This window comes from Eriocheir sinensis, chromosome 1 (assembly GCF_024679095.1).
Source record: "Eriocheir sinensis breed Jianghai 21 chromosome 1, ASM2467909v1, whole genome shotgun sequence".
NCBI classification, from domain to species: Eukaryota; Metazoa; Arthropoda; class Malacostraca; order Decapoda; family Varunidae; genus Eriocheir; species Eriocheir sinensis.
Window position 1 is genome coordinate 1,666,770 of NC_066509.1, and position 26,708 is coordinate 1,693,477.

The window sequence follows — 26,708 nt, forward strand, 5'->3', positions numbered from 1 at the left end:
AGGTACTGAAAGAGGTGGGAGGATGAAAGAAGGACGAAGAGAAGAGAAAAAGAGAAAAGGGGAAAGAGGAAAAAATGAAAGAAGAAAGACTACAAAGTGCGAGATGTCTACAGAGGAAGGAGAGCAAGATGGCGTTTCCGAACCCTTCACTCCAGACGAATTCAACACATCTCACCTTGTTCTGATGCTCCAGCTGCCTCGCCTTCAGTGCCTACTACGTCCTTAGGGTCCGTCACGCCTTATCGAAACAGTCAGTCAGTCACACGCGTTCGCAAATCACAAAAATATACCGCAAATACATTACTGTGTGTCACTCTACTCGCCTCCGCCGCCTCGTAGGGGTGGGCAGGTACCGGTACCAGCTAAACAGCACGGTACCGGTACCAGATTGCTCGGACTTATTTATTGGCTTTATTGATAATTCTTCATGTCCGATTTTTTTTTTAGGTTGCTAATAAATATTGTTATTGTTATTAGACTATGATCGAGTACATCCATAATAACTATACATGCTATTTTTTTATCGAAAAAATAAATATTCACTTCATTCAGAGAGAGAGAGAGAGAGAGAGAGACCACCACTCAGTGAGGGATATCTCGGTGATATGGGTGATATGGGTGCCGGGAAGCGTCATGATCACTCGGCACTGAGGATTGCCGCTAGTACCGGTACCGTTTGGATCTTAGTGACGCTCGGCGCTCGCCTCCATGTGGTATCACGCGTTATGGGCCCTGTGTGGGGACGCTGAGTCACTGGTTGGTATTGTTAAACGCTTCCACCTCCCACATCAACTACTTCCAAAGGCCAAAAAGTTGATCAACCGAATTTTAACGACAGTGTTTTTAGGTTCATGGTGCAGAAGAAGGGTCAGTCTACCACCAGGGTCATAAAACTACTCAAGAAAATGACCCAAACTCTCATGAAAGCCTCGTCAAATATGTGAGATTTGGCACAAGAATGTTTAAAAATATGACCCACTGCCTCGCTGACCGTCTCCCCAAGTTCCCATCATTTTGTCCTGCTCTTCGTTTCCATCACAGCTCCCGTTTCCATTATTTTATTATTTTATTTATTTATTGGAGTTACTGGATAATTCTTGATGTCCGATTCTTTTTCTTTTTTAGGTTGCTAATAAATATTGTTATTGTTATTAGACTATGATCGAGTACATCCATAATAACTATACATGCTATTTTTTTATCGAAAAAATATTCACTTCATTCAGAGAGAGAGAGAGAGAGAGAGAGAGAGAGAGAGAGAGAGTTTTCTTTACAGGAAATTTATTTGGGAATTTCATCAGAAGTCATTAGGATAAAAAAATACTCCTTCGGGTACCGGTACCAGTACCGGTACTAACGGTACCTGAGTTTTCGGTACCGGTACTACCGGTACTCAAATTAACGGTACTTGCCCATCCCTACCGCCTCGGTGATCTCGCAGCTGGTCACTCAGGCAGCAGCGGGGGTCGTTTTCTTCTTTAGTATGTACAGCAAACAGCACCGGTTGACATTCTGGAAGAGGCTCTTAGGGGTCCCAGTTTCTACCCAAGAGATAAAGCGAATCCTTGAAGGGGTAACCTAATATTTCTATGATATCCACACAACCCTTCAAGCCTGCCATGTTAAGCCTGTCAGTGAACAATGGCTTACTCGTGAGATAAGGCGTAAAGAAGTAGTGTTTTATTGAGCACTGAATCAACAGATATACCTAGTCTCTAAAGCCATTGAATTGGTTAGACGCTGCTTTAAGTACTGATCATATTTTGCGCCAACCATCCACAGCCTGAACGCCTCCGTGATGCAGAGATTAGCGTGCTTAGCTAAGATGTTCCGGGGTAGTTTTTTTACCACCATAGGCTCAGGGGCCAGTGCGACGGAGATGAGCACCGAGGACATGCGCACCTATAGCATATGCTCCCAACTCAACTTACTATGCACAGCTTGTCATAGCACCCACTACTCCAAATAACATACCACAGCTTTCTGAAACTTATTTTCCCTTTTCAAGCTGTATCAATTTCTCATGTGTGACACTGAGGTGATGGATAATCAGTCACATTTACGATGGAAAGTGCCCCATCACATTACAGGCAGAATATATAATAAGTTGTACAATACTGAAGCAGCCCTTATCAAATAACATCCCATAAATATACATCTCCACAGCCTGCCACCCCCACCAGCAGGTCCCTCCTCCACCACGGCCAGCCTGGCTGTTTACCTCCATTATTGCACAAGTGTACAGGTAGGCAGGAGGGGCTTCACATTCCAGGCTTTGCATTTAAAAAAGATTAATCAATGATTGGTGCTATATAATATGTTCAAAGCTAAGTTTAAATCCTGCCTGCTGAGGAAGCAATGATAACCAGTGAGGAAACACAGGCACTCTCTTTTTTTATTTACACACAGTTTAGTCATTGTGTTAGTGGGAGTAACTTTTACATTTGCCTCCTCAGTGAAGAACAGTAAAAACCAACACTGTACATGTGGCAGGGAGTCTCACCCATGCCCACTAGTGCTCAGCGAAGGTGTGGGCGCGCAGCTGCTCCAGGGACGCACAGAGCTGGCTGCAGGCCGAGCACGAGTACACCTCGATCTTCACCTCCGCCATCTGCTGGGGCACCATTATGTGCTCTATCTCCTCGCTGCTGGGCATACCCAGCAGCAGCTGGTGCTTTTCCTCTCTCAACAATTCTTCCTCCTCATCTGCATCGTCATCCCTTTCATCCGTCAGATTCTGCTGGCTGTGCTCGGCACTGTGCCGCAGCCGCATATGTGCCGCCAGCCCAGCCCGCCCCCGGAAGATGCTGCCACATATCTGGCAGTAGTTGGTGCATGCAGTTTCGGTCTGGACGTGGGTCTTCATGTGTGCCCGGAGGTTCCAGTTGTTGATGTGGCAGGAGCCGCATATTTCACACACGTACCGCTTGTCCCGGAGGTGCACGGCACGGTGGTGCACCCTGAGGCGCTTCTTCTGCTTGAAGGTCATGGAGCACAGCGGGCAGACGAAGGGGCGCTCCAAGCCGTGGATGCGGCAGTGCTCCCGCAGCTCTGAGGCCAGCGTGAAGGCCTTGTGGCACTCGCTGCACACGTACTTCCCTGAGTTGGTGTGTCGCGCCACGTGGGAGCGGTACGTGGAGCGGAACTTGAAGGATGCACGGCAGAAGCCACACACAAAGGGCCGCACCTTGGAGTGCGTACGCAGGTGCACCGACAGCTTGGCTTTGTCTGGTGCACGATAGTCACAGTGCGGGCAGGCAGCCTTCCTCTCCCCGTTGTGGACGTAAATGTTGTGGTACTGGAGACTGATCTTCTGCGTGAAAGTCTTCCCACATTGGGTACAAGGGAATCGCCGCCCCTGCTGGGGGTTGCTGCCCGCACGGCCTCGACACCTGTGGCCTACAAACTCTCGACAACTGGCAAACTCCCTCCTGCAGGGACGGCAGCAGACTGGTCCCGAGTCCTTGTCATTTACCACCTCTGAAAAAGACACATTCTGTGTAAGTTTTAGGCAAACAACCATCCACCTCCACCACTACTGTCCCCCAGTGTCATGCAGCAGCCAACCCTTCACTTGCTGGTCTGTATGTCTGACCATCTTCCAGCTGGTGTGAGATAAATCTCAGATATCAGAATCATAAATTTCATAACTTTTCAATAATATATGTTGTCACCGGTGCTTCTTTACACGTCCCTGCTGCCACTCCTCACTGCACTGTTGACTGGGTTCATCCTGGAGCCATCATCCAAATTATCATCCATTAAGAAATAAAACACAATCATGTATGGTCAATGATAAATGGTGATTAAAATACTCTTGCTTATTGCACAGTAATGAGAAAAAGAAAAAGCACTTATAATAGTTTTATTTACATTTCTCATCAAGGAAAGGCGCCAGACAAAGGGCAACTACACGTCTTTTTCTACACACAAAACTCTGGTGGTGTCCAGCAGGACAGTTTTTATCACGGCAATTTGATGTTTGGATCAGAGATGGATTTGCTTTCTTTGGATAAAAGGCAATTACAAGTCAAACTCTATCTCCTCAGGCTTCACTCTAAACACAAAGTTTTCACTCTCAACAATTACTGTTCTCCCATCCACCTCCTCTGAGATGCCTTCCTCCACTTCTCCCTCTGTCTGCACCTCCTGTACCTCCTCCTCCACCTCCTCCTCATCCTCTAGATCTGTGTCCATGTCTGCCTCCTCTTCTATCTCCCCTTCATTCCCTTCCATTTTATCTCTATCTTCATCCTCCTCCTCTTCCACTCCATGCACATCCATAACAGCAGAGTTTTCCGTAAGTATCAGCGTCCCCTTCGCCTCTCCCCCTCCCTCTGCCTCGCTCCCTCCCTCGCCCAGCACGGTGTAGTCAATGTGCTGTGGCCGCCGCGTGGGGTGCTGGGCGGTGGCGCCCCACCCCGCCTCCTCTGGCTTTTCGGTCACTCCGTGCATCACCTCCAGGTGGACAGCCAGGCCCCGCAGGCCCCTGAAGGAGGCATTGCACACATCGCACTGGAAGGCCCGTGGCATGGAGGCAGCGTTGCGGTGTATCTTGAGGTGCACCCGCAGGTTGGCACCGGTCATGTGCTGGGTGCCGCACACATCACATATGAACCGCTTGTCCCCGAGGTGGACGGCGCGCACGTGACACGCCACGTTCTTGTAGGTCTTGAAGGCGGCGTCACAGTACTTGCAGGAGAAGCATCGTGCGGCGCGGTGGGTGCGGCAGTGGTCCTCGTAGAGGCTGCGCTGGTTGAAGGCTTTGTGGCACTGGTCACAGCGGTAGCGACCCATGTTGGTGTGCAGTACCATGTGGTTCTTGTATGCCTGCAGGCTCTTGAGGCCCTTGTGGCACACCTCGCACACATGGCTCCGCTCCCCTGTGTGCACCTTCATGTGCCTCTTGAGGTGGTACAGTCTGGGCCCCTCATAATCGCACTGGTCACACTGGTGGCGGCGCGGAGCCCCGTGCTGCAGGACACGGTGCACGTACAGACTCCGCTTCTCACTGAAGGTCTGGCCACACGCCGGACACTGGTGCTGCGGGTGCCAGGTCGCGGCACCCGTGTGGACCTGCTGCTGGTGCACACGGGCCTCCAGCAGACTGCCAAACCTCTCATCACAATCCAGGCATTGGTGTTCCCCACTGTCCAAAAAATTGGACCCACTCTCACGATTTGATTCCTTCTGGAGCTTCCCCTTACTCTCCTTCCCCTTCTTGGCCATGGCTGCCGGCGTGTGAGGCGTCCCAGGCGTTGGCGACCCTCGCTGCTCCTCACCGGCCCCCAGCATCTGACCTGCAAGGAGAGGCAGCGGTCAGGCCGGTGGCGCGGCGAGGAGCCAAACTCAGCGGAAGATCCACAAGTGTTGTGTTCCTCGCCACTCCAAGGCAGCTAAGGGATGGTGACACACTCCGTGGTAGCTCCCTAACCTGGCTCACAAACCTTTCTTCAAGTGCAAAGCAAATAAAAGTTGACTGCAGGTGTTTTAAATATCAGTTCAGACATAAAAAGATGAATATGAGATCCAATACACACACACACACACACACACATACAAGAAATAGCGTATTCACAAAGCATTATCTCATTACCTGGGATTATCTGACTAGAAAAAAAAATCAATACAACCTTGCATCCTCTAAACTTCTGATTATCTAAAACCCTACAAACTTATACTCAATCAAGATATTCCAATGATCCTTCTCCACAACAACAGACATTCCTCAGAGCACCTACACTTTGTCAGTCAAAAGCAGAACTGTTACTGCTGTCTCTCAGGCCTCAGGAACTGCCTCACCCAGCACAGCTTTCTGACACCGGAGCCCCAGGGATGTAACTTTTTCCTTTTTATTATTATTATTATTATTATTATTTTTTTTTTTTTTATCATTACTAGTGCCATTATCATTGACCCCCAAGAATTTTCCTTTTTCCTTTTTATATCATTATTATTATCATTATCATTATACATTTCTGCATGTCTCCCCCCTTCTACTTTATCATTGTGTTACTGCAGCCTGGCACAGCCTTCATCAAGATCCTTAAAACCTTCTTTACCTGCTCCTTCAATCATCTTCAGTCAAATTGTTTCCCAGTAAAATGCCTGGTATGCCATCAACCTATAAACGCAGTGTGACATATGTTATGTAATCATCTTTACTGAGTGCCTGTAGCTACAAATCCACAGGCCTGAGTTTCAATAACAACCTAGACGGTTGGTGCGCGGCCACCCAGCTGTTCATCCTCCCTTTCAGACTAGTTGATAAAAGGGTAACTGAGGAAACCTGGGGAGAATAAACTGTGGTAATCTGCCTTGTATAATGGGGTAATGGGTTATAATCCACCACAGGCTTCAGGACCAATGTCACAGAGATGAGCACTGAGGCCACACACAGCTATGGCACATGTCCACAACTTTACTTTTAACCTTATAACACCTAAAAAGTGTTAACCACAATAGCCTCTTGCATAATGTTGCAAGTCAGTTAGACACTCAAGACGGCCAATCACCCACTCACAAGGCACTTATAGGTGATGTAGAGGAAAATTAAGTACTATTGTGTATTGCATATAATATTTATTTCCCTCAAGTGAGCATGGAATCTCATAAACCTTTGCTTTCAAATCCGTGCAAAATGATGTAGGTAACTGACCTTCATTATGAATTCAGCTTCAGTAATCATAACACATTCAGTCCTTTGACCCACTCACACCACACACAGGCAGTCATACAATAAAACATCAGTTTAGTGGATGTGTTTGAGCCACTGCTGTCTGCTGCACCAAGGCCACAGTCCCCCGTACCCACAATCCTCACTACTGTTATTCATTTCCATTGCATGTGATGGTTGCTGCACACTAAATGTCCTTCCACTCCTAGTCCAGCAGCAGCAGCAATGGATGTATCGCCCTCTTTCCACATTTTCAAGTGTAAACCACCTGGAAAGGTGGTGGCTGAGTGGTCTGTATATGGGCGTGGTGTCCTGGAGAACCATGGTTTAAGTCCTGCCCGCTGCTACACGCTAATTTTCAATCATCGCCACATGGTCTAAGACTACCCATATGCCAGCCTGAGGACCACCTATCAACCCAAACTCTAGATAAACTCTCTAAACATGATCAAAGATGAGATCTGGGAGGCAGCATGAGCCAAGCAAGATGGCACCACTATAAAACAATTGCCTGCAGCATTACAGGCTGGGGTCAACCAGCAGGCCCCATCAAACTAAAGGTAGAGTGTAGAAAAATAAATAAATAAATAAATAATTAATTGTTAGTACCTTGTTTTCTAGAAACTGATTTGTTTGTAACAACTATACTAAGTATACATTTCAGTTAACTGTTTGTAAAGCTTCCTCTTGAATGACTTGTTGTTTAATTTGATCATAACTGTTGAACAAATTTAGTCTTTGTTTTACTCAACTTCAGCCAATCTTGCAAAGGTCTGACGGTTTTGTGGCAATACATGGGAGGATTCTTAGCCACTCAAAAATAAAGATTTAATCCTATAAGAACCCGAACCAAACTCAGGAGAATATAGATGAAATAAGTATTTAAATGAACTATAATATTATATTAAAAAAATTACATCATGAAATAAATTAAAAACTTTTGCTAGGCATAATGGCATTATTAGTTACTAAATACAACACAAACACAAACACTTTGTGGCTGGTGAAGCACAGCGCATGGACACACTCCACTGTGGACAGACAGCACAGCGGGGCAGGAATGGCTCTCCCCTGTGCAGCACACGACCGTGAGTCTGCACCACCACTGGGCAGCATTGATCACAGGGCTGCCCCGCCCATCACACACAGATCCAGTAACTAATCACAAAGGATCACACACAGATTTTTTGTAGGGAAAGTTCAAGTTCAAATAAGCGATCAATGGTTGCCTGTACTTCCATGTCTTACATGTTTCTGTACCTGGCAGGTGTAAGGATACAACTAAAGTTGATCAAAAAATAAGTGATATATTATCACGGCGTTATGTCCACTAAACTGAGGTTGCATTGCATATCATCATGAGTCTGCATAAAGGCGAGCCTGAGCACGAGTGTCAGGGTGCAACGTGTGGAGAGGCACCGAGTCACTCCGCACTCTCCGGCTCCTCCTTGATCTCCGCGTGGCGCTCTTGACAGGTCTCGTAATGCTGCTCCAGGGCGCTCCTGGAGGTGAACATGATGTGGCACAGGCTGCAGGGGTACACATGTATCACTCGGTCCCGGCCACTCGATGCCTGGCCCTCCTGCTCCTTTCCTTGTGTATATGCCTTTTCTGTCTCCATTTTGTCATACTGTTCCTCCAGTTCTTCCTCCTCCCCTGCACTGTACACTTCATACACCACAGCCTCATCCTCCTTGCCATCATAGGGATAGAAGTCATCTGTGTTGTCAAGGTATATGGTTCCAAAGGACTCACCCTCCCTGCCTACTGTACCTGCTACAGCACTCTCATCCCTTGCTATCTTGGTGTAGTGGAACTGGACAGGGCGGCGGGTTGGGTGAGGGGAGACAAGCCTTCCTCCGTCATCACCCTTCGGTACACTCACGCTTCCTCCTGAGGTCTTCGGGCTGGCTGGGGAGGAAGGTGAGGTATGGACGACCTTCATGTGAACAGCACGACCCTCGGGACCTCTGAACTTGGCCTCACATATTGAGCACTGGTAAGCATAGGGGAGGGAGGAGAGGTCGCCATGCTTCTTCACGTGGGACTTGAGGTTGAAGCCCGTCATGTGCTGGGCCCCGCACACGTCACATATGAACCGCTTGTCATTAAGGTGGACGGCTCTGATGTGCCGGGCCACGTGTTTGTAGGCCTTGAATGCGGCACCGCAGTAGTCGCAGGCATAGTCACGGTATTCACAGTGAGTGCGTATGTGGTCCTGGTAGGCCCCCTTGTGGTTGTAAGCCTTCTGGCACACCTGGCAGACAAAGCGCCCCTTGTTGGTGTGGATGACCAGGTGGTTGCGATAGGACTCTGCGGTCTTGAGTCCCTTGTGGCAGTGGGGACACACGTAGCGGCGCTCGTTGGTGTGCACCTTCATGTGGCGCTTGAGGTACTCCTTGGTGGGCGCCTCGTACACACACTGGGAGCACTGGTAGCGGCGCGGGGCCCCGTGCTTGAACATACGGTGCACGTTGAGGCTGATCTTCTGCGTGAACACTTTGCCACAGTCGTCACACTTGTGTTCTCCATGCCAGGGAGCGATGCCAAGGTGCATGTGATTGAAGTGTTGGTCAAACTTCTTCTGAGTGCTGAACATCAAGCCACAGTCAGTGCAGGAGTGAGCCTTCCTGATCCACCGGGTGTCGCCTTCCTTCCGCCGCCGCCGACCTGAAGGATCCTGCATTCCTGGGGAGGCGGAGTCGTCGTCATCCTTGGTGCTGCTGCCCTCACCTTCCCCGGCCCCCTCTCCAGCTGACACCATCTGTTCTGCAATGAGAGGTGGCTGTCAGGCAGGGGGTGGGGGGGAGGGGCACCTCCTCAGATTAAGCTGCTGCCACTCCGCTTTGTGACCTTGAAGTTGCATTCCAGAGATTCATGATTGGAATGCAGTGGTTGCTTCTTCCACAGCATTAGGAATGCAGTTAAGAATTTATGCTCTTTCTCATTGTTTTCGTGCTATGCAGGCAAAGTAAATGAATTAAGAAAATGTCATCCTCGATGACAGCTCTTACAAAAATGAGATAAAAATGCGATTCACAAGCTGACTTTTCTTATTCATATTTCCTAACAAAACTATACAGGACCAGAAAAGGTAGAATTGTTGCAGGACAGCCAAAGCATCAAGGTTGGGAGCTTTTTATTCAAATAACAACAAACAATGAATATATACATTGTTCATGTTCAAAGGGAGGACATTAAATACTCAAAATATCTACAACTACCATACTACTGTATGTACATATATATACATGTATATATTAGTTAATATTGAAAAAATAATCTACATTTTCATAAAATACAATTTTCCGTCAGGACTATTAGCTGAATTTTTCTGCAAACATATACCAGCAAACGGAGGACACCGGTACCACTGGCTAAACGTTCCCACCACCTCCTCATGACTCGTGGTGCTCCGAGGCCTCCTGTTTGATGAGGGGGTCCTCCGGGGGGCCCTCCCCTCCCTCCACATCATCGTCATACACATAGATCACGGTGAGGGGCAGCTTGGGCTGCTGCTCCACTTCCACAGCCTCGATCCCCTCCACAGTCTCTCTATAATCGTCTTTTACCGAAAGGTTTCTCTCCTCAGAAGAAATTTCCTCGCCTATGCTTTCATCTGTCCCTCCCTCCTCAACAATATGGTGCAGCTGTGGGAGACACCCATTCTCTTCCTCTTCCTGGTGAGTTTCAGAGATAAGTCTCACACACATGGGAGTGCTTGAGTCTACTTTAACATGGAAGGGCTGGCACTCCTCGGGATGCATGTTTACCTGGTGGGTGCTCAACTCAGACTGCGTGTGGAACTTGGTGAGGCAAAGGCTACACTGAAACCGACAATGTATGGGCTCAGGCCGACTGTGCTTCTTCATGTGACCCCGCAAGTTAAAGTTGGTCATGAAGCGTGCACCACACACCGGGCAGACCATCCTTTTGTCATTGAGGTGCACGGCTCTCATGTGGGTGCGCAGAGACTTGCTGGTCTTGAAGGACATGCTGCAAATGTCACAGAGGTATTCCCGCAGGTTGAAGTGGCTCCGGTAGTGGTCGTCATAGTACTGTTTGTGGTTGAAGGCCTTTTTGCACACCGAGCACTGGTAGCGGCCCTGGTTGGTGTGCAGGGCCATGTGGTTCTTGTATGTGTCCATGGTCTTGAGTGCAGCCCCACACACCTCACAGGTTAGTAGCTTATGGTCTGTGTGGCTCCTGAGGTGCCTGGCCAGCTTGGCCTTGGTCACGCCCTGATAGCTACAGAGGTCACACTGGAACTTCTTGGGGTCTCCGTGTTTGTGCATGCGGTGGACCTGCAAGCCAACCTTCTGGGTGAAGGTCTTGCCACACTCTTCACACAGGTGATTACCCTTCCAGGGTGGGACCCCCAGGTGGACATGCTGGTGATGCTGCTTCATCTTAAGCTTAGTGGAGAAGACCAGCTTGCACCTGGGGCACCTGAAGACACCCCGCAGCCAGCGGCCGTCGTTCTCCACGCGACTTTTGCGCCGCTGCTTGCCACGAGTGTTCTCCTGAGCCTTCAGCGCACCGTCCTTGGGTGCATTAAGGTCAGGTTCGGGTTTTGCTCCTGAGTCAACGTGCTCAAGATTATCCTGACTATCCACGCTCCCTGACTCCCTCACCTCCACCTCCCGACCTTCTGCCTCTCCCCCAGGACATTCTCGCCCTGGAAGAAACACAATGTTTTAGGGAGGTGGAGGTGGACAGGCTTCATTGTTTACTATATGAAGAAAAGGTGTTATTTCAAATCCACCAAAATAATATTTCTATTATAAACCCTATATAAATTTTCTGATGTATATGCAACATAAATTTTGCATAGTATGTATCCCTTCCAAGAGGAATTTTATTTGCGTTGAAAACACAAAGAAAGGAGTTAAAGATTGGGCAAAACACTGGACGGGGGAACACCAGCCATCATAAAAACACTGCTTACCTAAACGTCAAAAAATATTGACAACCTCAGCACAAGGCATACTGCCAAGCAACAAACCGATGCAAAATGTAACAGAAATTGTGGGAGCAATATAAACCATATTTGCAAGTAAACTTCACCCTCTGCTGCAGCCCAGCAGCCAGACACTCTCGCCCAGCAGCAGCACACAGGATAAAAAAGTGAATTTTGAAAATGTACATCTGTTCCAGCATGACCTTACAAGTAGATGCATGGAAGTGATGAACACAAGTAACAGGTTCATCAAACCAGTGACTGACTACTTTCAACCATTGCCAAATGGACAAAAATTACCCACACTTTGCCTGTGATCACTGACCTCAGTTGTGACCCCAGGGCCACAGCCAGCTGAGCAACAGGGAACAGCCACGCAATGAAGAAAATGAGTCACCACAAATCATCTCCCTTATTTCACAGGAGACAGTCCAAGGCCAAATACAAACTATAATCAAAGGCTCAGATTGCATTGCTCCGCAAGAAAGGAGACTGAGGAAGAAGCTGAAGGATGCTGATCAAATCTAGTTCCAAAGGTGTGACTTAGGCCCATCCTAGTGCCTTGTAAATATAACTAAGGGCAGTACAGCCATTCACATGACAGGGGATATATTTATTTTTACTTCTTGACTCTTTTTCTGTGCCTTTCTTACGAAGCATTTATTAATAGGTATATACAGGTCACTTGTTGGAGGGTGACTGGGACACCTCATACAAGTGAAGAGAATGGAGGTGCATCGTACCTTTCTTTACTTTGGTGTGCTGTGGCGACTTCTTCGGCTTCTTCTTTACACTAGGCTTGGAGTCTCGGTCTGCAAGTATGAAAAGAGGCTGTCAGAGGATAAAATATTAAACTGAAATATGAGCCAGGACCTTAAGCAGCAGGAAACTAACAAAGACAAAAACAATGCTGTTACATTCAATATCAACAGGAACAGTTCACGCCATCACAAATATAGAAAGCTAAAGGATGATCAAACAGGAGCTTCAAGAACATAGGAAACTTCTGTGCCAAGTAAAAGAATCAGAAAAAAAGAATCCTATGAGCAATTTCCACAGTTAATCCTTTTCCATTTAAGGGAGTTATCAAGAAAATTGAAGTCCCACATATGTAGTGATGCACATACCCAAAAAGACCTTAATAACATGTTCGTCAAGCCACATTTCTGTTTACGCCAAAGGACAAAATTGTAAACTACCTAAAATGAATGATGAAATAAGTGAAATTAGTAATAAAACACCTAAAATGAATGATAAATTACCTAAACTGAAGGACAAAATGCTTCAAATGAATGATGAAATACCCAAATGGCTTAATATGAATGATACAATATGGCTCCAAAGGTCATGTCATCTAAGTAAGTCATGTCACATAAGTAAGTCATATCATCTAAGTAAGTCATGTCATATAGGTAAGTCATGCCATCAAAGTAAGTCATGTCATCTAAGTAAGTCATGTCATCAAAGTAGGTCATGTCATCTAAGGAAGTCATGTCATCTAAGTCATGTCGTCTAAGTAAGTCATGTCGTCTAAGTAAGTCATGTCATCTCAGCAAGCCTTCCTCACACAGGCTATGCAACACAACAAGGACTCTCACCTGGCTTATTAATAGTCCAGTCCTCGTCATCAATGCCCTGGTCATCCTCCTCCTCGGACTCCTCTTCCTCAAGGTAGCCTGGGTGGAATTCCTCGTCATCCATCTCTGTGGCTTCCTGGATTCCAAGGCCATCCAAGTCCACCTCCTCCTCCTCTTTCCTGCCTGGCTCCACCTCTGTTGAGGGCTTTTTCCACTTGGTCTTCTTCTGCCAGGTCCTCGGAGTGATTTCCCTCAACCCTGTGATGGGCTCCTCCTGCAGGGAAAGAGAAACATTTTATTACTGTTGGTCAAGTTGTGGAAATATTAAATCACTGTGCATTAAGTTGTGGAAAGAAACAAAAGAATAAAAAACCCAGCTAAGCACTCCTCCAATTAGAGAAAATAGAGAAGAGTTGCCATAAGAGAAATCAAAAGAATGAGAAGTAGCTTATAATAAATTTCATTAAGTTGTCTAAGGCAGAGTACATTTATGATTAAGTTTAGCAACAGTTTGAAGCTGAAATAAATAAGAACCTGACAGAACACAGCATTGCATCCACACTCACCACTTCTGGGTGGATGACATTTTCAATCTCCACATCGTCCTCCTGGCTGGGCACGAGAACAATATCACTTGTGTTCTGGAAAGAAGATCATGTGGTAACTCATCACCACCACCACCACAGCCAATTCTTATAATCAAGACTCATACTCATAAACCCCACAAGACACAGGACAAAACTTCATACTATGACCACTATAGGTGCCAGAAATTGCCACAATTAAAACAGCACCAAGACTTTTACAATTCCAATACAATGATATCAATAATTTTCACAAGTATACTAATGATCGACGCCTCACCTCCAAGGCATCCCTCTTCTCCCCGATGAGCAGCTTGAGCACATTAGTGGCGTGTGTGGGGTAAGGCACACTGTCCACCACTTTCCTCAGGCACTCCTGGACTGGTGAGGCACATAGGTCCCCCTCTACCTGATCAGCACAGTCTGCTAGAAGCTCCTCCAGCCTACAAACAGTGGATATGTTGTTAGTATATGTCCCTAGAAATGCAGTGGTGAGAAACAAGTTATGGAATAGGGAAAAGGATAAGTGTCTGGGGAAATGCTTCATGGTGTAGTGGTGTAGTTTAATCAACTTTAATACCAAAGAAAGAATCACAAAATTTACCATATCCAAAGTATAATATGGACAGATTTGCAATGATACCTGAATCCTAAACTCTTAACCCCCTACAACTGCCCTCCTCACCGGAGCCAGTTGAGGTAGGAACAGCTGGTGCAGGGGCTGGGGGGCTGTGAGGCAATGCTACACTGCACCTTCACCTCCCGCAATGGAAGTCGGGCTATTGGCGCCTTACCATCACCTTCCTTAAAGGGGGAAAATAAAAGATCAAAATTGCTTACAGTTGTGCAATACTCTCTCAGTCTGTATAATGCAGGATATAACCAGCAATTCCATGAGGTAATGTTAACTACTTGGCTATCATATAAGGGTAAAGGGAGGATCAAGGACCTTCAGACAAATCTAACACTTATACAGGAAAAAAGATGTTGCATTATAACTTAGAACACAAGGCTCATATCTGTTCATTTCCTGTAGACTAAAAGTTATAAGCTCATATTCTTAATCTTATCGGCACCTCAGTTGGCCTATTTGAAAAGCCTTTCTTGGAAGTTCATGGGATCGTTTAGCAACAACGACTCAGTCAACTCACCGTCTGCGTGCCCGAGTCCCTTATCCTGTGTGGCCGACCCTTGGGTTTGGGAGGGGGAGGGCGAGGGTTACTGGGCATGCTGATGTTCTCTAAATCTTCCTCCTCCTCCTCCTCCACCTCTTCATTCTCAGGCTCTCCCTCCATATCTGAAGTTGGCCTCTTGTTCTCCTTGTCCTCCTTGGCTCTGAAGACAGAGCCGCCTGCCTTGCTCACAGCACTAGTGGCCTGTAAGTAAATCGCCTCATCCTCGTCCAGCTCATCGGGTTCAGCCTTAATAAGGGGCACACTGAAAAATAAGAGATAGAACTAATAACAGCAGCAAAAAACTAACCTCTACCTGCTCACACAGTCACAGATAATAATCACCTTTCATAGTGTTGACCTTGGCTGAGGTATTACTGAGTGTAGCAGAGGTGCATCTGGACATCAATAGTCAATGAGAAGTCTTCAGAACAAGACTACACATTAAACTAACATCATCAGATAAAACCAATGAGCAACAGAAACACACAAGGACCCAATCCCCCAAATAATACATAGCCGTGCATGGACTACTTAATAATGCTAAACTATTACATACATTTCAGCCCAGTTGTAGTTTTTGTTAGGCTTTGGAGTCCTTTTTGGCCTGCCTGAGGCCAGCCCTTGTTTAATTATCTCTGCCTCCTCTGCTACTAACTGAAAGGAGAAATACACAGAAATTAGGTTTGGCAAGATGAATTAACAGCAACTACAAAGCAGAATGAAATGGATCAACATCAAGCAAAAGAAAAACTATTTCATTAGGAAACGATGATAATGAAATGATACTGACCATATCACACGTCTTTTTCTTCCTCGTTTTGCTCTTGGGCGCAAACAACACTTTTGTGGGAACAATGAAGTGCTTGCTGCAGACGTGTTGCTTGACATCCGCTGCAACACCGGGTCTGAAAGGAAGAGCCTTGACTCAGTGATTTGTTCTTCACAAAAAATACAAATACATGCTTCATGTGTAGTGTGCTTCAATTTTTCATCACAGATGCAAGAAAATTCATTGAAGAAATACAAATATGTCCGGGCACCCTTACACAATATTTAGCGTTTCGGCCCAGAGGGGTCGGTCCTGGCCCACTGGGACTATGTAGAAGGTGGAGGTGGTGTCCGTGTCAGACCGCGCCCCACAGCCCTCCACACAGCACACCAGAGGAAGGTTCATGAATGCCTCCTGCTGAAAAGAGAAAATAACTCATTACATTATAAGCCCCTAAAAAGTAAGAAGTCCAAAAAAAGAACTTGTTACATTATAAGCCCATAAAAAAGTCAGAAGTCCTTGTTAAGCAGTGGAGTGCCTCTGTAATCCATCCTGTTTGATGGTCAGATCTGTGACTGCAGTAAAGCCTACCTCAGAACCCAGGGCCACATTCCTCTCTGGGTGGTCTGTGTCAATCTCCATCTTGATAGTCTCGGTGGTGTTTGGGTCCGGCACCATCACCACCGTGGAGCTGGACACGCGGCTGAAGTGCAGGGTCTGCGTCTCACAGTCAAACGCCTCACCATTGGGCACTCGGTTGCAGCTCAGAACCACCTGTAGAGAACATTAATATATGAAAGATTTTGTAAGTGGCAATATATAATTTTTATGGAGGGTGTAACTGAACTTCTGAACATTTGATACACACTGATACCTTTTTTCACCTTCTAATAATAATTATGAGTAAGAAATGGGGTATTGGCAGGTCATGTATGTGGAACTGATCAAAAATAGACTATCAAAGTATATGAGGGGTAACCAGTAATTGTAGAAGTCAGGATAGAGAGAGAATAAGGTGGAGAGATTATTTCAGAACATTTGCACGAGCAGGATAGGGCGCACCAACATCAGATAGAAAGAAGTGGCAAACATTGAGGAACTCCTATGTCCTACAGTCGACAAATAATGACTGCTAATGATGATATATTTATTTTCAAGTTTCTTCCTCAACGCCATCACCGAAGCCATCAAAACCTACACATATATTTGTTTTTGTTAGGTTATGTTAGGTTAAGTTTAGGGTATCTTCATACACATGATAGCCAGCACCTTATGGTATAAATCAACAAAAAATGACCTCATTTTGTTTTATAGAAAGTCTCATTAGAAATAAAGCATATACAATGAATTTTCTGAGTCAAGACCTATAGTGTTTGTTTTGGTTTTGATAGGTTATGGTAGGTTAAGTTTAGGCTTTAATAAAGGGGATGTAAATAGGGTTTTGGTTGTAAAAGAGTCAGGTAGGATACGTAACAACGGTTTTAACCCGGTAGCAGCGACGGGCCAATTTGTGCCACGATATAAACCCCCCAAAATAGATGATGCATAAACTGATCACAAATGCTTTGATATGTATTATGAAATGGTTTGTGTGAGTGATGATTTTTACTAATTTTTCTCGCTTAGAGGGACCATTAAGAAACATGATCCCCACTGCTACCGGGTTAAGCTAGATAAATTCTGATTCAACATAGACATAGGACTGTATAAGGAAAACAATAAACACTTAGTAACTTTCCTCAATATACAAAAGTCATTGGTACCTGTGATAAAGGCGGATAGGGAATGCCCTTCCAACACATCCCCTGGCTCAGCATGCTCTCCCCGCCCTCCTCAGCCTTGGAAATGGGGGTGATGAGGTCATCACTCCACTCCTCGGAGGCCTCATGGTGGGTCCAGACGTCCGGGCCAAGGGTCATGAGGGCCAGGGGCACCGGCTCAGATGCATCAAGGGGGATGGCTTCAATCCTCGCCTCCTTGCTGGACTTGGGCTTCATATCTAAAAGAACGCACAAGACACCTTTAGAATAACCAATTTGATTGTGCTAGCTCAGGAAACCTTAGCTCGTATTTTTAAACCTATTAGCTCATCAGTCTGCCTGTTTGGAAAGCCTCTCATGGAATTTGCTGGGATTCTTTTAGACTGTTTTATTATCATAGTGATAGTTTTACACATCTTCTGCACCCTGAACAGGAAAAGTCACCCATGAAATCCCAGTTAGTCTTTTCTGTGGCCTTGGGAAACAGTAATAAATGGAGCTTGATACATTTAATAATATGGACCACAAGCTATAATAAACAGAAATTAAGGAAGTTTTTATCAAATGCAGGAGCACAAAGCACGAGAAAAGTGTCGCCTCACCGAGGTCCTCCTGCAGCTCCTCCACCTTTCTCTTGGGGGGTCTGCCCCGCCGGCCCACCATGCTGCCGCTGCTGCTGCTGCTGTGTTCACTCTGCTTCCCTCACCTGCAAACAGCCATCAGTCAGAGGCAATGGGAATACAATTTCCATATCTACTACACTAAACAATCTACCATCTTCCTCTGAAGTGAATTCTGGGGAAAATGAGACGAGTAACAAAATACACATCTGATTTTCCACAGAAGATTATGAACATTAATGAGCGGCTCCCAAATTATGAGTAAGGTAACAATTAGTTAATGTTACATATTAACTGAAAAGTTGAACTTGATTTGCATGTAGCTATGGAGTTTTACCAGAAATAATGACTTGGGGTTAAACTCCAGAACTACACCCATCATTATTTCTTGTAAAACTCCAGGCCTACACTGACATAATTTTTCTGTTATAACTCCAGACCAACACCCAAGTCCTAAAGGCCAACACAGCAAATACTCAACCCCATCGCTGCCACTCTGCATTTTGCAAATGAATGCTTACCTGACTGCTAGTAGCCTGCTGCCACTGCTAAGGGCAGTAACCTGTCTCCACCAAAACATGAACCACGTGAGAAAATCGTTGGGTGGGTGAAACTGTAAATTGTCCTTTCGCTTCTTATAAACTTGTGCAAATGTCAAAATCAAGTAATTTGTCAAAACAAATAAATGTTGTTGGAGCACACAGTACTTCATGCAGCACAAGGCCGTGCCTCGCGGTGGGGAGGTGTACTTCGGGAACTGGTAAACTCCAGACTTACACCCAAGTGTTTCTTGACCCGCGGCCAACAGTCACACGTGTACACACACCTGTATTTACCTGTGCCTCATACCCTCAGCAGGAACACCGAGGGACAATAATAAAGGAGGGTAAAAAGAAGGGACAGCAAGCACCCCACACCTGTCACACCTGCGGCCAACAAACACACACACACTCACCCACACACCTGTAATCAGTGGTCATTACCTGTCCATGGCATAATAACAGGATGATGATGCTTTGCCCCCGTAGCCCAACACACATGTAAAGGGCAGACACACGCCGAGGAGGAGGCTGAAGAAGCCCGCCCCGCTCCGCCCACCACGGCCCTCACCCACACCTTTTTTTTCAGTAATTAATGCCACAAAGAGTGCAGACTAAGGGTATTCATAAGTGGAAGATGTGTGCCTTACCCTTAGCTTCCCTCACAAAATGGACGCCGGGTGAGAGGGGCCGCTAAGGGTTGCCAGGACTCGTATTCTCATCACGTGAGGCGCCAGGTTTGAAATTGAAAAGCCTCGCGTAGAAGTTGTTGCCTGGCTTTTGGGCTTTTTTATAGACTGTTTTGTTATCCTAGAGTGAGTTTTGACACGGCCTCTGCACCACCTTGAACTGAAGAAGAAAAAAAAACATGAAAACCCGATTAATCTCCTCTGTGGCCGCAACCGAGAGAGCCCGGGTTCGATTCCCGGGCGGAGTGGAAAAATTTGGGCGGCATTTCCGATACCCTACGCCCCTGTCCACCCAGCAGTGAATGGGTACCAGGTATTAATCGGGGGTTGTGTCCCGTCTCCTGGGGTCTGTTCCCTTCTATAATTCCTTCCCCTTCTGTCTCTCAACGGCATATGACCACAGATGTTGCGCCGACTAAACGAAACTTTCCAACTTTTTTCCTCTGTGCCCTTGGGAAATAGTTGTAATGGAAATAGATAGAGAGATAGAGAGATAAATAGAGATAGATAGATAGAGAGATAGATCGATAGAGAGAGAGAATAATGATCAAGAAAGTAAGTAAAGTAAACTAAGTAAAGGAAGAATGCAAGTGTGTTCTGTCTATTTGTTGTACCGAGGCTTGGCTGTTTTGATTAAGGTTCTTGAAGTTCTTTTCTGGTGTCCTCAGGAAAGACTAACCCTTAATTTTGATGACTGGTTATAAAGGCATTGTGTAGGTTATTTTCTTTCTGTGTTGTTATGGATGAGTCTTATTCACCCCAGATAAGACTCGCCCATGATTTTGTTGACGTTAAGATCCAAAGGTGCTGTGTGTTTGTTTATCCTTTTTCTGTGTCCCGTCTCGTTGTGGTTGAGTCCTTTTCACCCCAGATAAGACTCGCCCATAATGTTGACGGTGTTAGTCTTACTTTACAGGAGTACAGCTTTCCTAACAACCTTTTCTTTTTCGAAGGATACAACTTTATCAACAGCCTTATCTCCTCTTTCATCTGACAAGTTTTTCAAGCCACGGTCTGCGTCAAGCTTGCGTCTACATCCCACCCCGACACTAAGCCAGGGTCAGCATCCCACCCCGACACTTAGTCAGGGTCAGCATCCCACCCCGACACTTAGTCAGGGTCAGCATCCCACCTCGACACTTAGTCAGGATCAGCATCCCACCCCGACACTTGGTCAGGGTCAGCATCCCACCCCGACATTTAGTCAGGGTCAGCATCCCACCCCGACACTTAGTCAGGGTCAGCATCCCACCCCGACACTTAGTCAGGGTCAGCATCCCACCCCGACACTTAGTCAGGGTCAGCATCCCACCCCGACACTTAGTCAGGGTCAGCATCCCACCCCGACACTTAGTCAGGGTCAGCATCCCACCCCGACACTTAGTCAGGGTCAGCATCCCACCCGACACTTAGTCAGGGTCAGCATCCCACCCCGACACTTAGTCAGAGTCAACATCCCACCTCGACACTTAGTCAGGGTCAACATCCCACCTCGACACTTAGTCAGGGTCAGCATCCCACCCCGACACTTAGTCAGGGTCAGCATCCCACCCCGACACTTAGTCAGGGTCAGCATCCCACCTCGACACTTAGTCAGGGTCAGCATCCCACCCCGACACTTAGTCAGGGTCAGCATCCCACCCCGACACTTAGTCAGGGTCAGCATCCCACCCCGACACTTAGTCAGGGTCAGCATCCCACCCCGACACTTAGTCAGGGTCAGCATCCCACCCCGACACTTGGTCAGAGTCACCATCCCACCCCGACACTTAGTCAGGGTCAGCATCCCACCTCGACACTTAGTCAGGGTCAGCATCCCACCCCGACACTTAGTCAGGGTCAGCATCCCACCCCGACACTTAGTCAGGGTCAGCATCCCACCCCGTCAGTTCAGACACGGTCAGCATCCCACCCTGTCAGTTAAGACAGTCAGTTAAGACAGTCACCCTGTCAGTTAAGACAGGGCGTTAAGACAGGGTCAGCATCCCACCCCGTCAGTCAAGACAGGGTCAGGATCCCACCCCGTCAGTCAAGACAGGGTCAGGATCCCACCCCGTCAGTTAATTATACTTCGAATATGTGAAAAGCTGTTGTGGAGTTCCGTAGAGTATGAATCACACGAGACCGCAGGTATGGGGTAGAGGACAAGGAAATGCGGTGTTGATTTGAATGAAGCAGGTGATACGCAGCAAGGGTAAAAGCTGACACACACACAGACACACGCACACACTCCGTGGCGCAACTGGTTAGAGCGCTGCGCTGCCAGGCTTCAAGGCCAGACAGGGCGGCGGTTCGAGCCCGCTCAGGCCGGATTCTTTCCGTTGACTAGGAGTGGTTACTGTCTCCCCTTGAGCAAGGGGGATGGAGTGTGTGGTGTGTGAGGTCCTGGCAGTACCCAGAGATCGACGATAAAGAGCACGTGCTGATGTCGGGAGGGTACTTGCTGGCGATTACGAGCCCGTGACCGTGGTATACACACACACACACACACACACAATCAACCGAGAAGAGAAGACCTCGGAAAAGTAATATCAACATTATTAATTTAACTTCACACAAAAAACTCGCAACAAATCAATTACACAGAAGACAAAACATGCGGTAGGGCAACGGCCATACCAAATTAAAAAAAAAACACCGCTTCTCCGCCGATCAGCGAATTTAATCATTATGTTTTATCGCTTCAGTCTTGTATACAAATATAAGAGCAAAAATAAACAAAATAACACATATCACAAAGTATGACCTTCCATGACCCACGACGGAGGAAAAGGAAAGGCCAGCACTGGGAATGGAGGGTGGGAGGGAGGGAGGGAGGCAGACAGGTAGCCACGTAGCACGCAGCCATGCAGAATAACCGAGGGAACTGTCTTTGGCGGGAGATTGAGCGTGTGGGCGATCAAAGCCACGAGGGACTGATGGCCTTGCTCGGGGAACTGTTTGTGTGTATGCCAGAGTGAGGTCCTCGGGCAACGATTAGGGGGTCACTGCACTAACTCCCACACACATGGCAGACAGGGAGCAGCTACGTGAGGGAAACAAACAAACAGGAGAGGGGTAAAAGAATACATACGTTAAACACAGACAACAACATAAAAAGAGAGTTAAAAAAGGGAATGAAAGTCACGCAGAAATAAACAGGAGGGACAGAATTTATTTTTTATTCATTTTTTATTTACATACGGCCTATAGCGCCGGCAGGCTATTCTTTAAGGGCCTGATAGTCGGCCCAAGCCCGTCATGGCGCAGGCAGTTGTTTATAGTGGCGCCATTGTTCTTGGCTCATGCTGCCCCCCGGAGTTCATTCTTGATTTCACTTGGACAGCTTCTTCTAGAGTCCGGGTTGATAGGTGGTCTTCAGGACAGCATGTGGGTAGTCTTAGGCCACTCGGCGGTGACTGAAAAATCCCAGGTGGTAACGGAGGATTCGAACCTGCATCATCCACAACGCGGCGAATGTGGGGAGGCACGCTAACCGCTCAGCCACCGCCTTCCCATCACGTTAAACACATACAAAAACAATAAACAATAAAAATTACCAGAAAATAAAATAATAAGAAGAAAAATAGAAAAAAAAAATAAACATAACAAACATACCCTGGAGAAAAGGAAAGGGGGCAAACTAAGGAGCAAAAAAAAAAAAAAGGCAGAGAAAACAAACAAATAAACAAACAAACAAACAGTGATAAAGGGAGTTAACTAAAGTCATGCACAAACAGACGACAAAGGGACAGAAAGAAGATAGACAATAAAAAAACATTGACTTAAAATTTTAAAAAATAAATAAAATAACAGAAAAAACCCTGACGAAGCAAAAAACAGACAAAGAAAAAAAAAAGCAGGAAAAAAAGGAGTTAATACAAAGCCAAGACGGAACACACACACACACACACACACACACACACACACACACACACACACACACACACACACACACACACACACACACACACACACACACACGCATCTGACTACATAGGCTTTCGTAGGAGTTGTGGGCGGCCTTTCCCGGAAGTAGCAATCTGACCCTTCCTCTGTAACACGAACCTATACCAACACACATGAGAACCCGGCTAGCTGATCTCCTTTCTGGCCTTTGGAAATAGTTGGTGTGAGCGGCGGGAGCGTCTGAGAAAACCGACCAGACGAGGAAGGAGAGAGAGGAACGAACCTGGTAAGTGGATGGAAGGATCAAAACGAACGAGCAATAGACAGGAATGGGCGCTGGAGGAACACAGACGAGGCCGAGAAGGAGACAGAGACTGGGGAAGAAGATAGTGGCGACGGAGGAGGACGTAGGAGGAGGAGGAGGGGGAAGGAAGAGGAGGAGGCGGTGATTCTGGAGTGGAAGGGATGTCGGGAAGGAAGGGAGAGGGAGGTAATAACAGGAAATAAGGGAAACGCAATTACGAGGCGGGGAAGGAGTTGTGAGACAGGACAAGGAGACATAGGGAGGCAGGGGAGGCAGGGTGGAGGGGAGGTGAGGGAACAGGGAAGAGCTAAGAGTGAGGGGAGGGTGAGGGGAGAGGAGAGTAAAGAGACGAAGAGAAGACTAGTAAAGGGGAGTGAGGGGTGAGGACAAAGGTGAGGGAGAGGTGATAGTAAGGCAAGATATGGGCCAAGGGAGAGGTCAGGGCGTGTGAGGGGGCGTGGGGGCGAGGGAGAGGGAGGTGGGGAGAGGTAAAGAGGGGTGTGAGGGGCAAGAGAGAGGGGGGTGGGGGAGAGGTGAGAGTGGCACAACGCAGCTGGGGGAACATATCTTGCGCGGCCCAACCGTCGCTATAAAGTATGGTGGATGATCATCAATTTCACGGGGAAAGTGCGGTCGATGGGGGCTGGGGAGTCGATAGGGAGCGCCGCCCCCCTCCCTGCCTCCCTCCGCGGCGGGTCCTGGGCTGTCCGTGACCCAGTTTTGGCTTCCGCCGCTGGCACAATTTTGCAGGAGGCAACGAAAGGGCTTCCGCAGCGTCCAGGCGTCGCTGGTCCACGCGAGGGCGGCGAGCCACGTGCAAGGACTCGTGGTCACCAGCGGCCGCCACGTGAGTCCCGCCAGCGGCGAGCACGGGGAGTTTTTGACTAGTGACCCAGTTCCTCTGGCCTTGAGGTTTTTGAGGCGATTGGTGACCTGGTGCCGCCCTTATTGATTGGCGCGGGGAAGGGCGGCCGGCGTGGCTGGCATGGGGCGGCGCAGTACACGGAGCCTCCCGCCCTCACGCTCCTCCACACAGGTCTCGGGTGTCATCCATGATTCAGGGGAAATATCGTTATCGACTGATGAACAGGTCAGCAGCAGAGGCCGCGGCACGATGGCCCTCGGCGGCACCCTGCGGGCGCGGCATTGACCTTTCTGGAGAGTCCTCGTCCCAAATTGGTTCAGTGGCTGGCCTGGGGGCCGTCCTGATGAGGGAGGGCCTCATTACAGGCCTCGCCGCCTCGCCACAACACCGCAACAAACGTTCAGCGGCGGCGATGGGATCAGCTGAGCCACAGCTCGCGGGGGGCGGGGGGCGGGGGAGGGGAGCGCATGTGCGTGCTGGGGGCGTCTGCTGCCACATTCCTCTCGCCCTTCAATATCATCCCGCCCACAACCGGTATTCTCCCGAGTCTGCCTTCACGCACTGCCCGCCCTCCCTCCCCTCGCCCAGGATTTATGGCGGCATGAGGCGGCCACTGGCGGCGGCGTGAATCACCGGAAAATTGGAAGCCGTGGCGAGCCGCGGCATCTGCGGCACCGTGTGGCAGCCCAGCTCGGTGGCCGCTGAGTCGGGGCAGTGAGGGCCACTGAGGGGACCGTGGCGCCAGGGAGAAAATAACTCAGACAACGAAGCATGTGTCGCCGAGTGGAGGTGGCGGCGGCAGGCTGGGCCAGGTAGAGCCAGGCTGCCAAGAGAGTGCCAGGCAGTGCGTGGTGGCACAGTGGCAGGGCGGCGCGGGGCAAAAGGCAGCTGTCGGGGCCACAAATCTGTCGCAGAGCACGTAACCTGCTACTGCTGCCGGGGCGGTGCATGACCCAGTCAGTGACATGACCCGCCAGCAGCTGGCCGCGTCGGGTTCGGGGATTGGTGAAGTGTGACCATGTGTGTCAGTGATCGTCTGTGTGTGCCCAGAAAACAGAGCAGAGCCTGAGGGCCGAGAGTGAGCGGCGTTGCGGCGAGGCATGGTGAGGGGGACAGGGTCTGGTGACGCGGCAAAGCAGGGCACCGAGCACACGCCTTGCAGGGGCAGGGCGGCGTGTGGTGTGTTTCGCCTGGCTGGGCTGTCAGGGAGGGCGGCAGAGTGAGGGGCGATGAGGGAGGCAAGGACCTGCTGCAGCGTGCGTGACAGTGCTGACCGCTGGGAGACTACTAACGGAGGAGCGAGACACTAGCACCGCCTTCACGGGAATAACACTCAACACATAACCGCTTGTCCGCCAATCTCGACTCCCCGCTGTGCCCTACTCGAAGATGGGAGTGAACATGGGGAAAGGTGGAGGGGGAGGAGCCCACGGGGGAGGAGGGAGTGGGGGAATACTGGACGCCCTCCACCTCACGCAGGGGACCCTCCACATCGTCATGCTGGGGCTGGACTCGGCGGGAAAGTCTACGGCTCTTTACCGCCTCAAGTTCGACCAGTACCTCAACACGGTGCCCACCATCGGCTTCAACTGCGAGAAGGTCAAAGGTTGCACCGGCAGAGCCAAGGTGAGTGGCGGGGGGCGGCCTGCAGCAACACACGGGGTCCTGGCAACACAACACACAGCGCTGACCTTCCTGTCCCCCGGCAACACACACTTGTAACACATGGCTCAATACTTAGGTTCTATAGTAACACAACACAACGCTGACCTCTCCATTCCCCGGCAACACACACTAGCAACACTTAACACCTCACTTAGGCTCTATAGCAACACACGAGGCCCAGGCAATACAACACGGGGCAACACACAAAGCAACACATTCCCTCCCCCCCACACACTCACATCCTTTCTCCCCTACCCACCAGGCTCTTAGAAACACAACCCTGAAACACACACACACACACACACACACACACACACACACACACACGAGAGAGAGGCCATAAGAAGACAAAACTTCTCGCCCGAGCCACTCAACGCAACACAAAGCCTCTCTCAACGCCCACTCATAACTCGGCAACACAAGAGCGCCTCGGCCGTAGCAGCAAGGCGCTCAACATAACAAAGCACATCGTAAAGGCGTGTGTAATAGTCCACGGAAGGAATCACCACCATCACACCCACCACCGTCATCACCACCACCATCACCGCTACCACTGCCACCCTTAACCACCTAGACCACCACTACCATCACCACCATCATCACCATCATCATCACCACCATACTAGTTTGGCCTGAT

At 48.4% G+C, this 26,708-nt stretch overlaps 2 protein-coding genes across 11 annotated transcripts in view; one reads left to right on the forward strand and one right to left on the reverse strand.

Moving 5' to 3' along the window:
• Positions 1–2,373: 2,373 nt before the first annotated feature.
• The window catches only part of LOC127002785 (uncharacterized), a 109,738-nt gene continuing 85,403 nt past the window's right edge, over positions 2,374–26,708 (reverse strand). Inside the window, exons 1-14 of one of the 9 annotated variants that reach the window (XM_050869518.1) lie at positions 19,105–19,304; positions 18,104–18,207; positions 17,505–17,740; positions 16,333–16,515; positions 16,019–16,158; positions 15,763–15,877; positions 15,529–15,626; positions 14,949–15,234; positions 14,483–14,601; positions 14,078–14,240; positions 13,780–13,854; positions 13,235–13,487; positions 12,380–12,448; positions 2,374–3,480 (exon numbers count right to left, since the gene is read on the reverse strand). In XM_050869518.1, the coding sequence (XP_050725475.1) occupies positions 2,513–3,480; positions 12,380–12,448; positions 13,235–13,487; positions 13,780–13,854; positions 14,078–14,240; positions 14,483–14,601; positions 14,949–15,234; positions 15,529–15,626; positions 15,763–15,877; positions 16,019–16,158; positions 16,333–16,515; positions 17,505–17,740; positions 18,104–18,164 (2,766 nt within the window). In that variant the 5' untranslated portion in view covers positions 18,165–18,207; positions 19,105–19,304 and the 3' untranslated portion in view covers positions 2,374–2,512. The other 8 variants (XM_050869465.1, XM_050869340.1, XM_050869078.1 and 5 more) reach the window with 8 other exon arrangements.
• The window catches only part of LOC127003177 (ADP-ribosylation factor-like protein 4C), an 80,754-nt gene continuing 79,018 nt past the window's right edge, over positions 24,973–26,708 (forward strand). For both annotated transcript variants that reach the window (XR_007757022.1, XM_050869584.1), the window contains exon 1: positions 24,973–26,032. Coding sequence is in view for 1 of the 2 variants with exons in the window: in XM_050869584.1 (XP_050725541.1) it covers positions 25,796–26,032 (237 nt within the window). In the remaining variant the exon portion in view is untranslated. The remainder of the gene's footprint in view (positions 26,033–26,708) is intronic.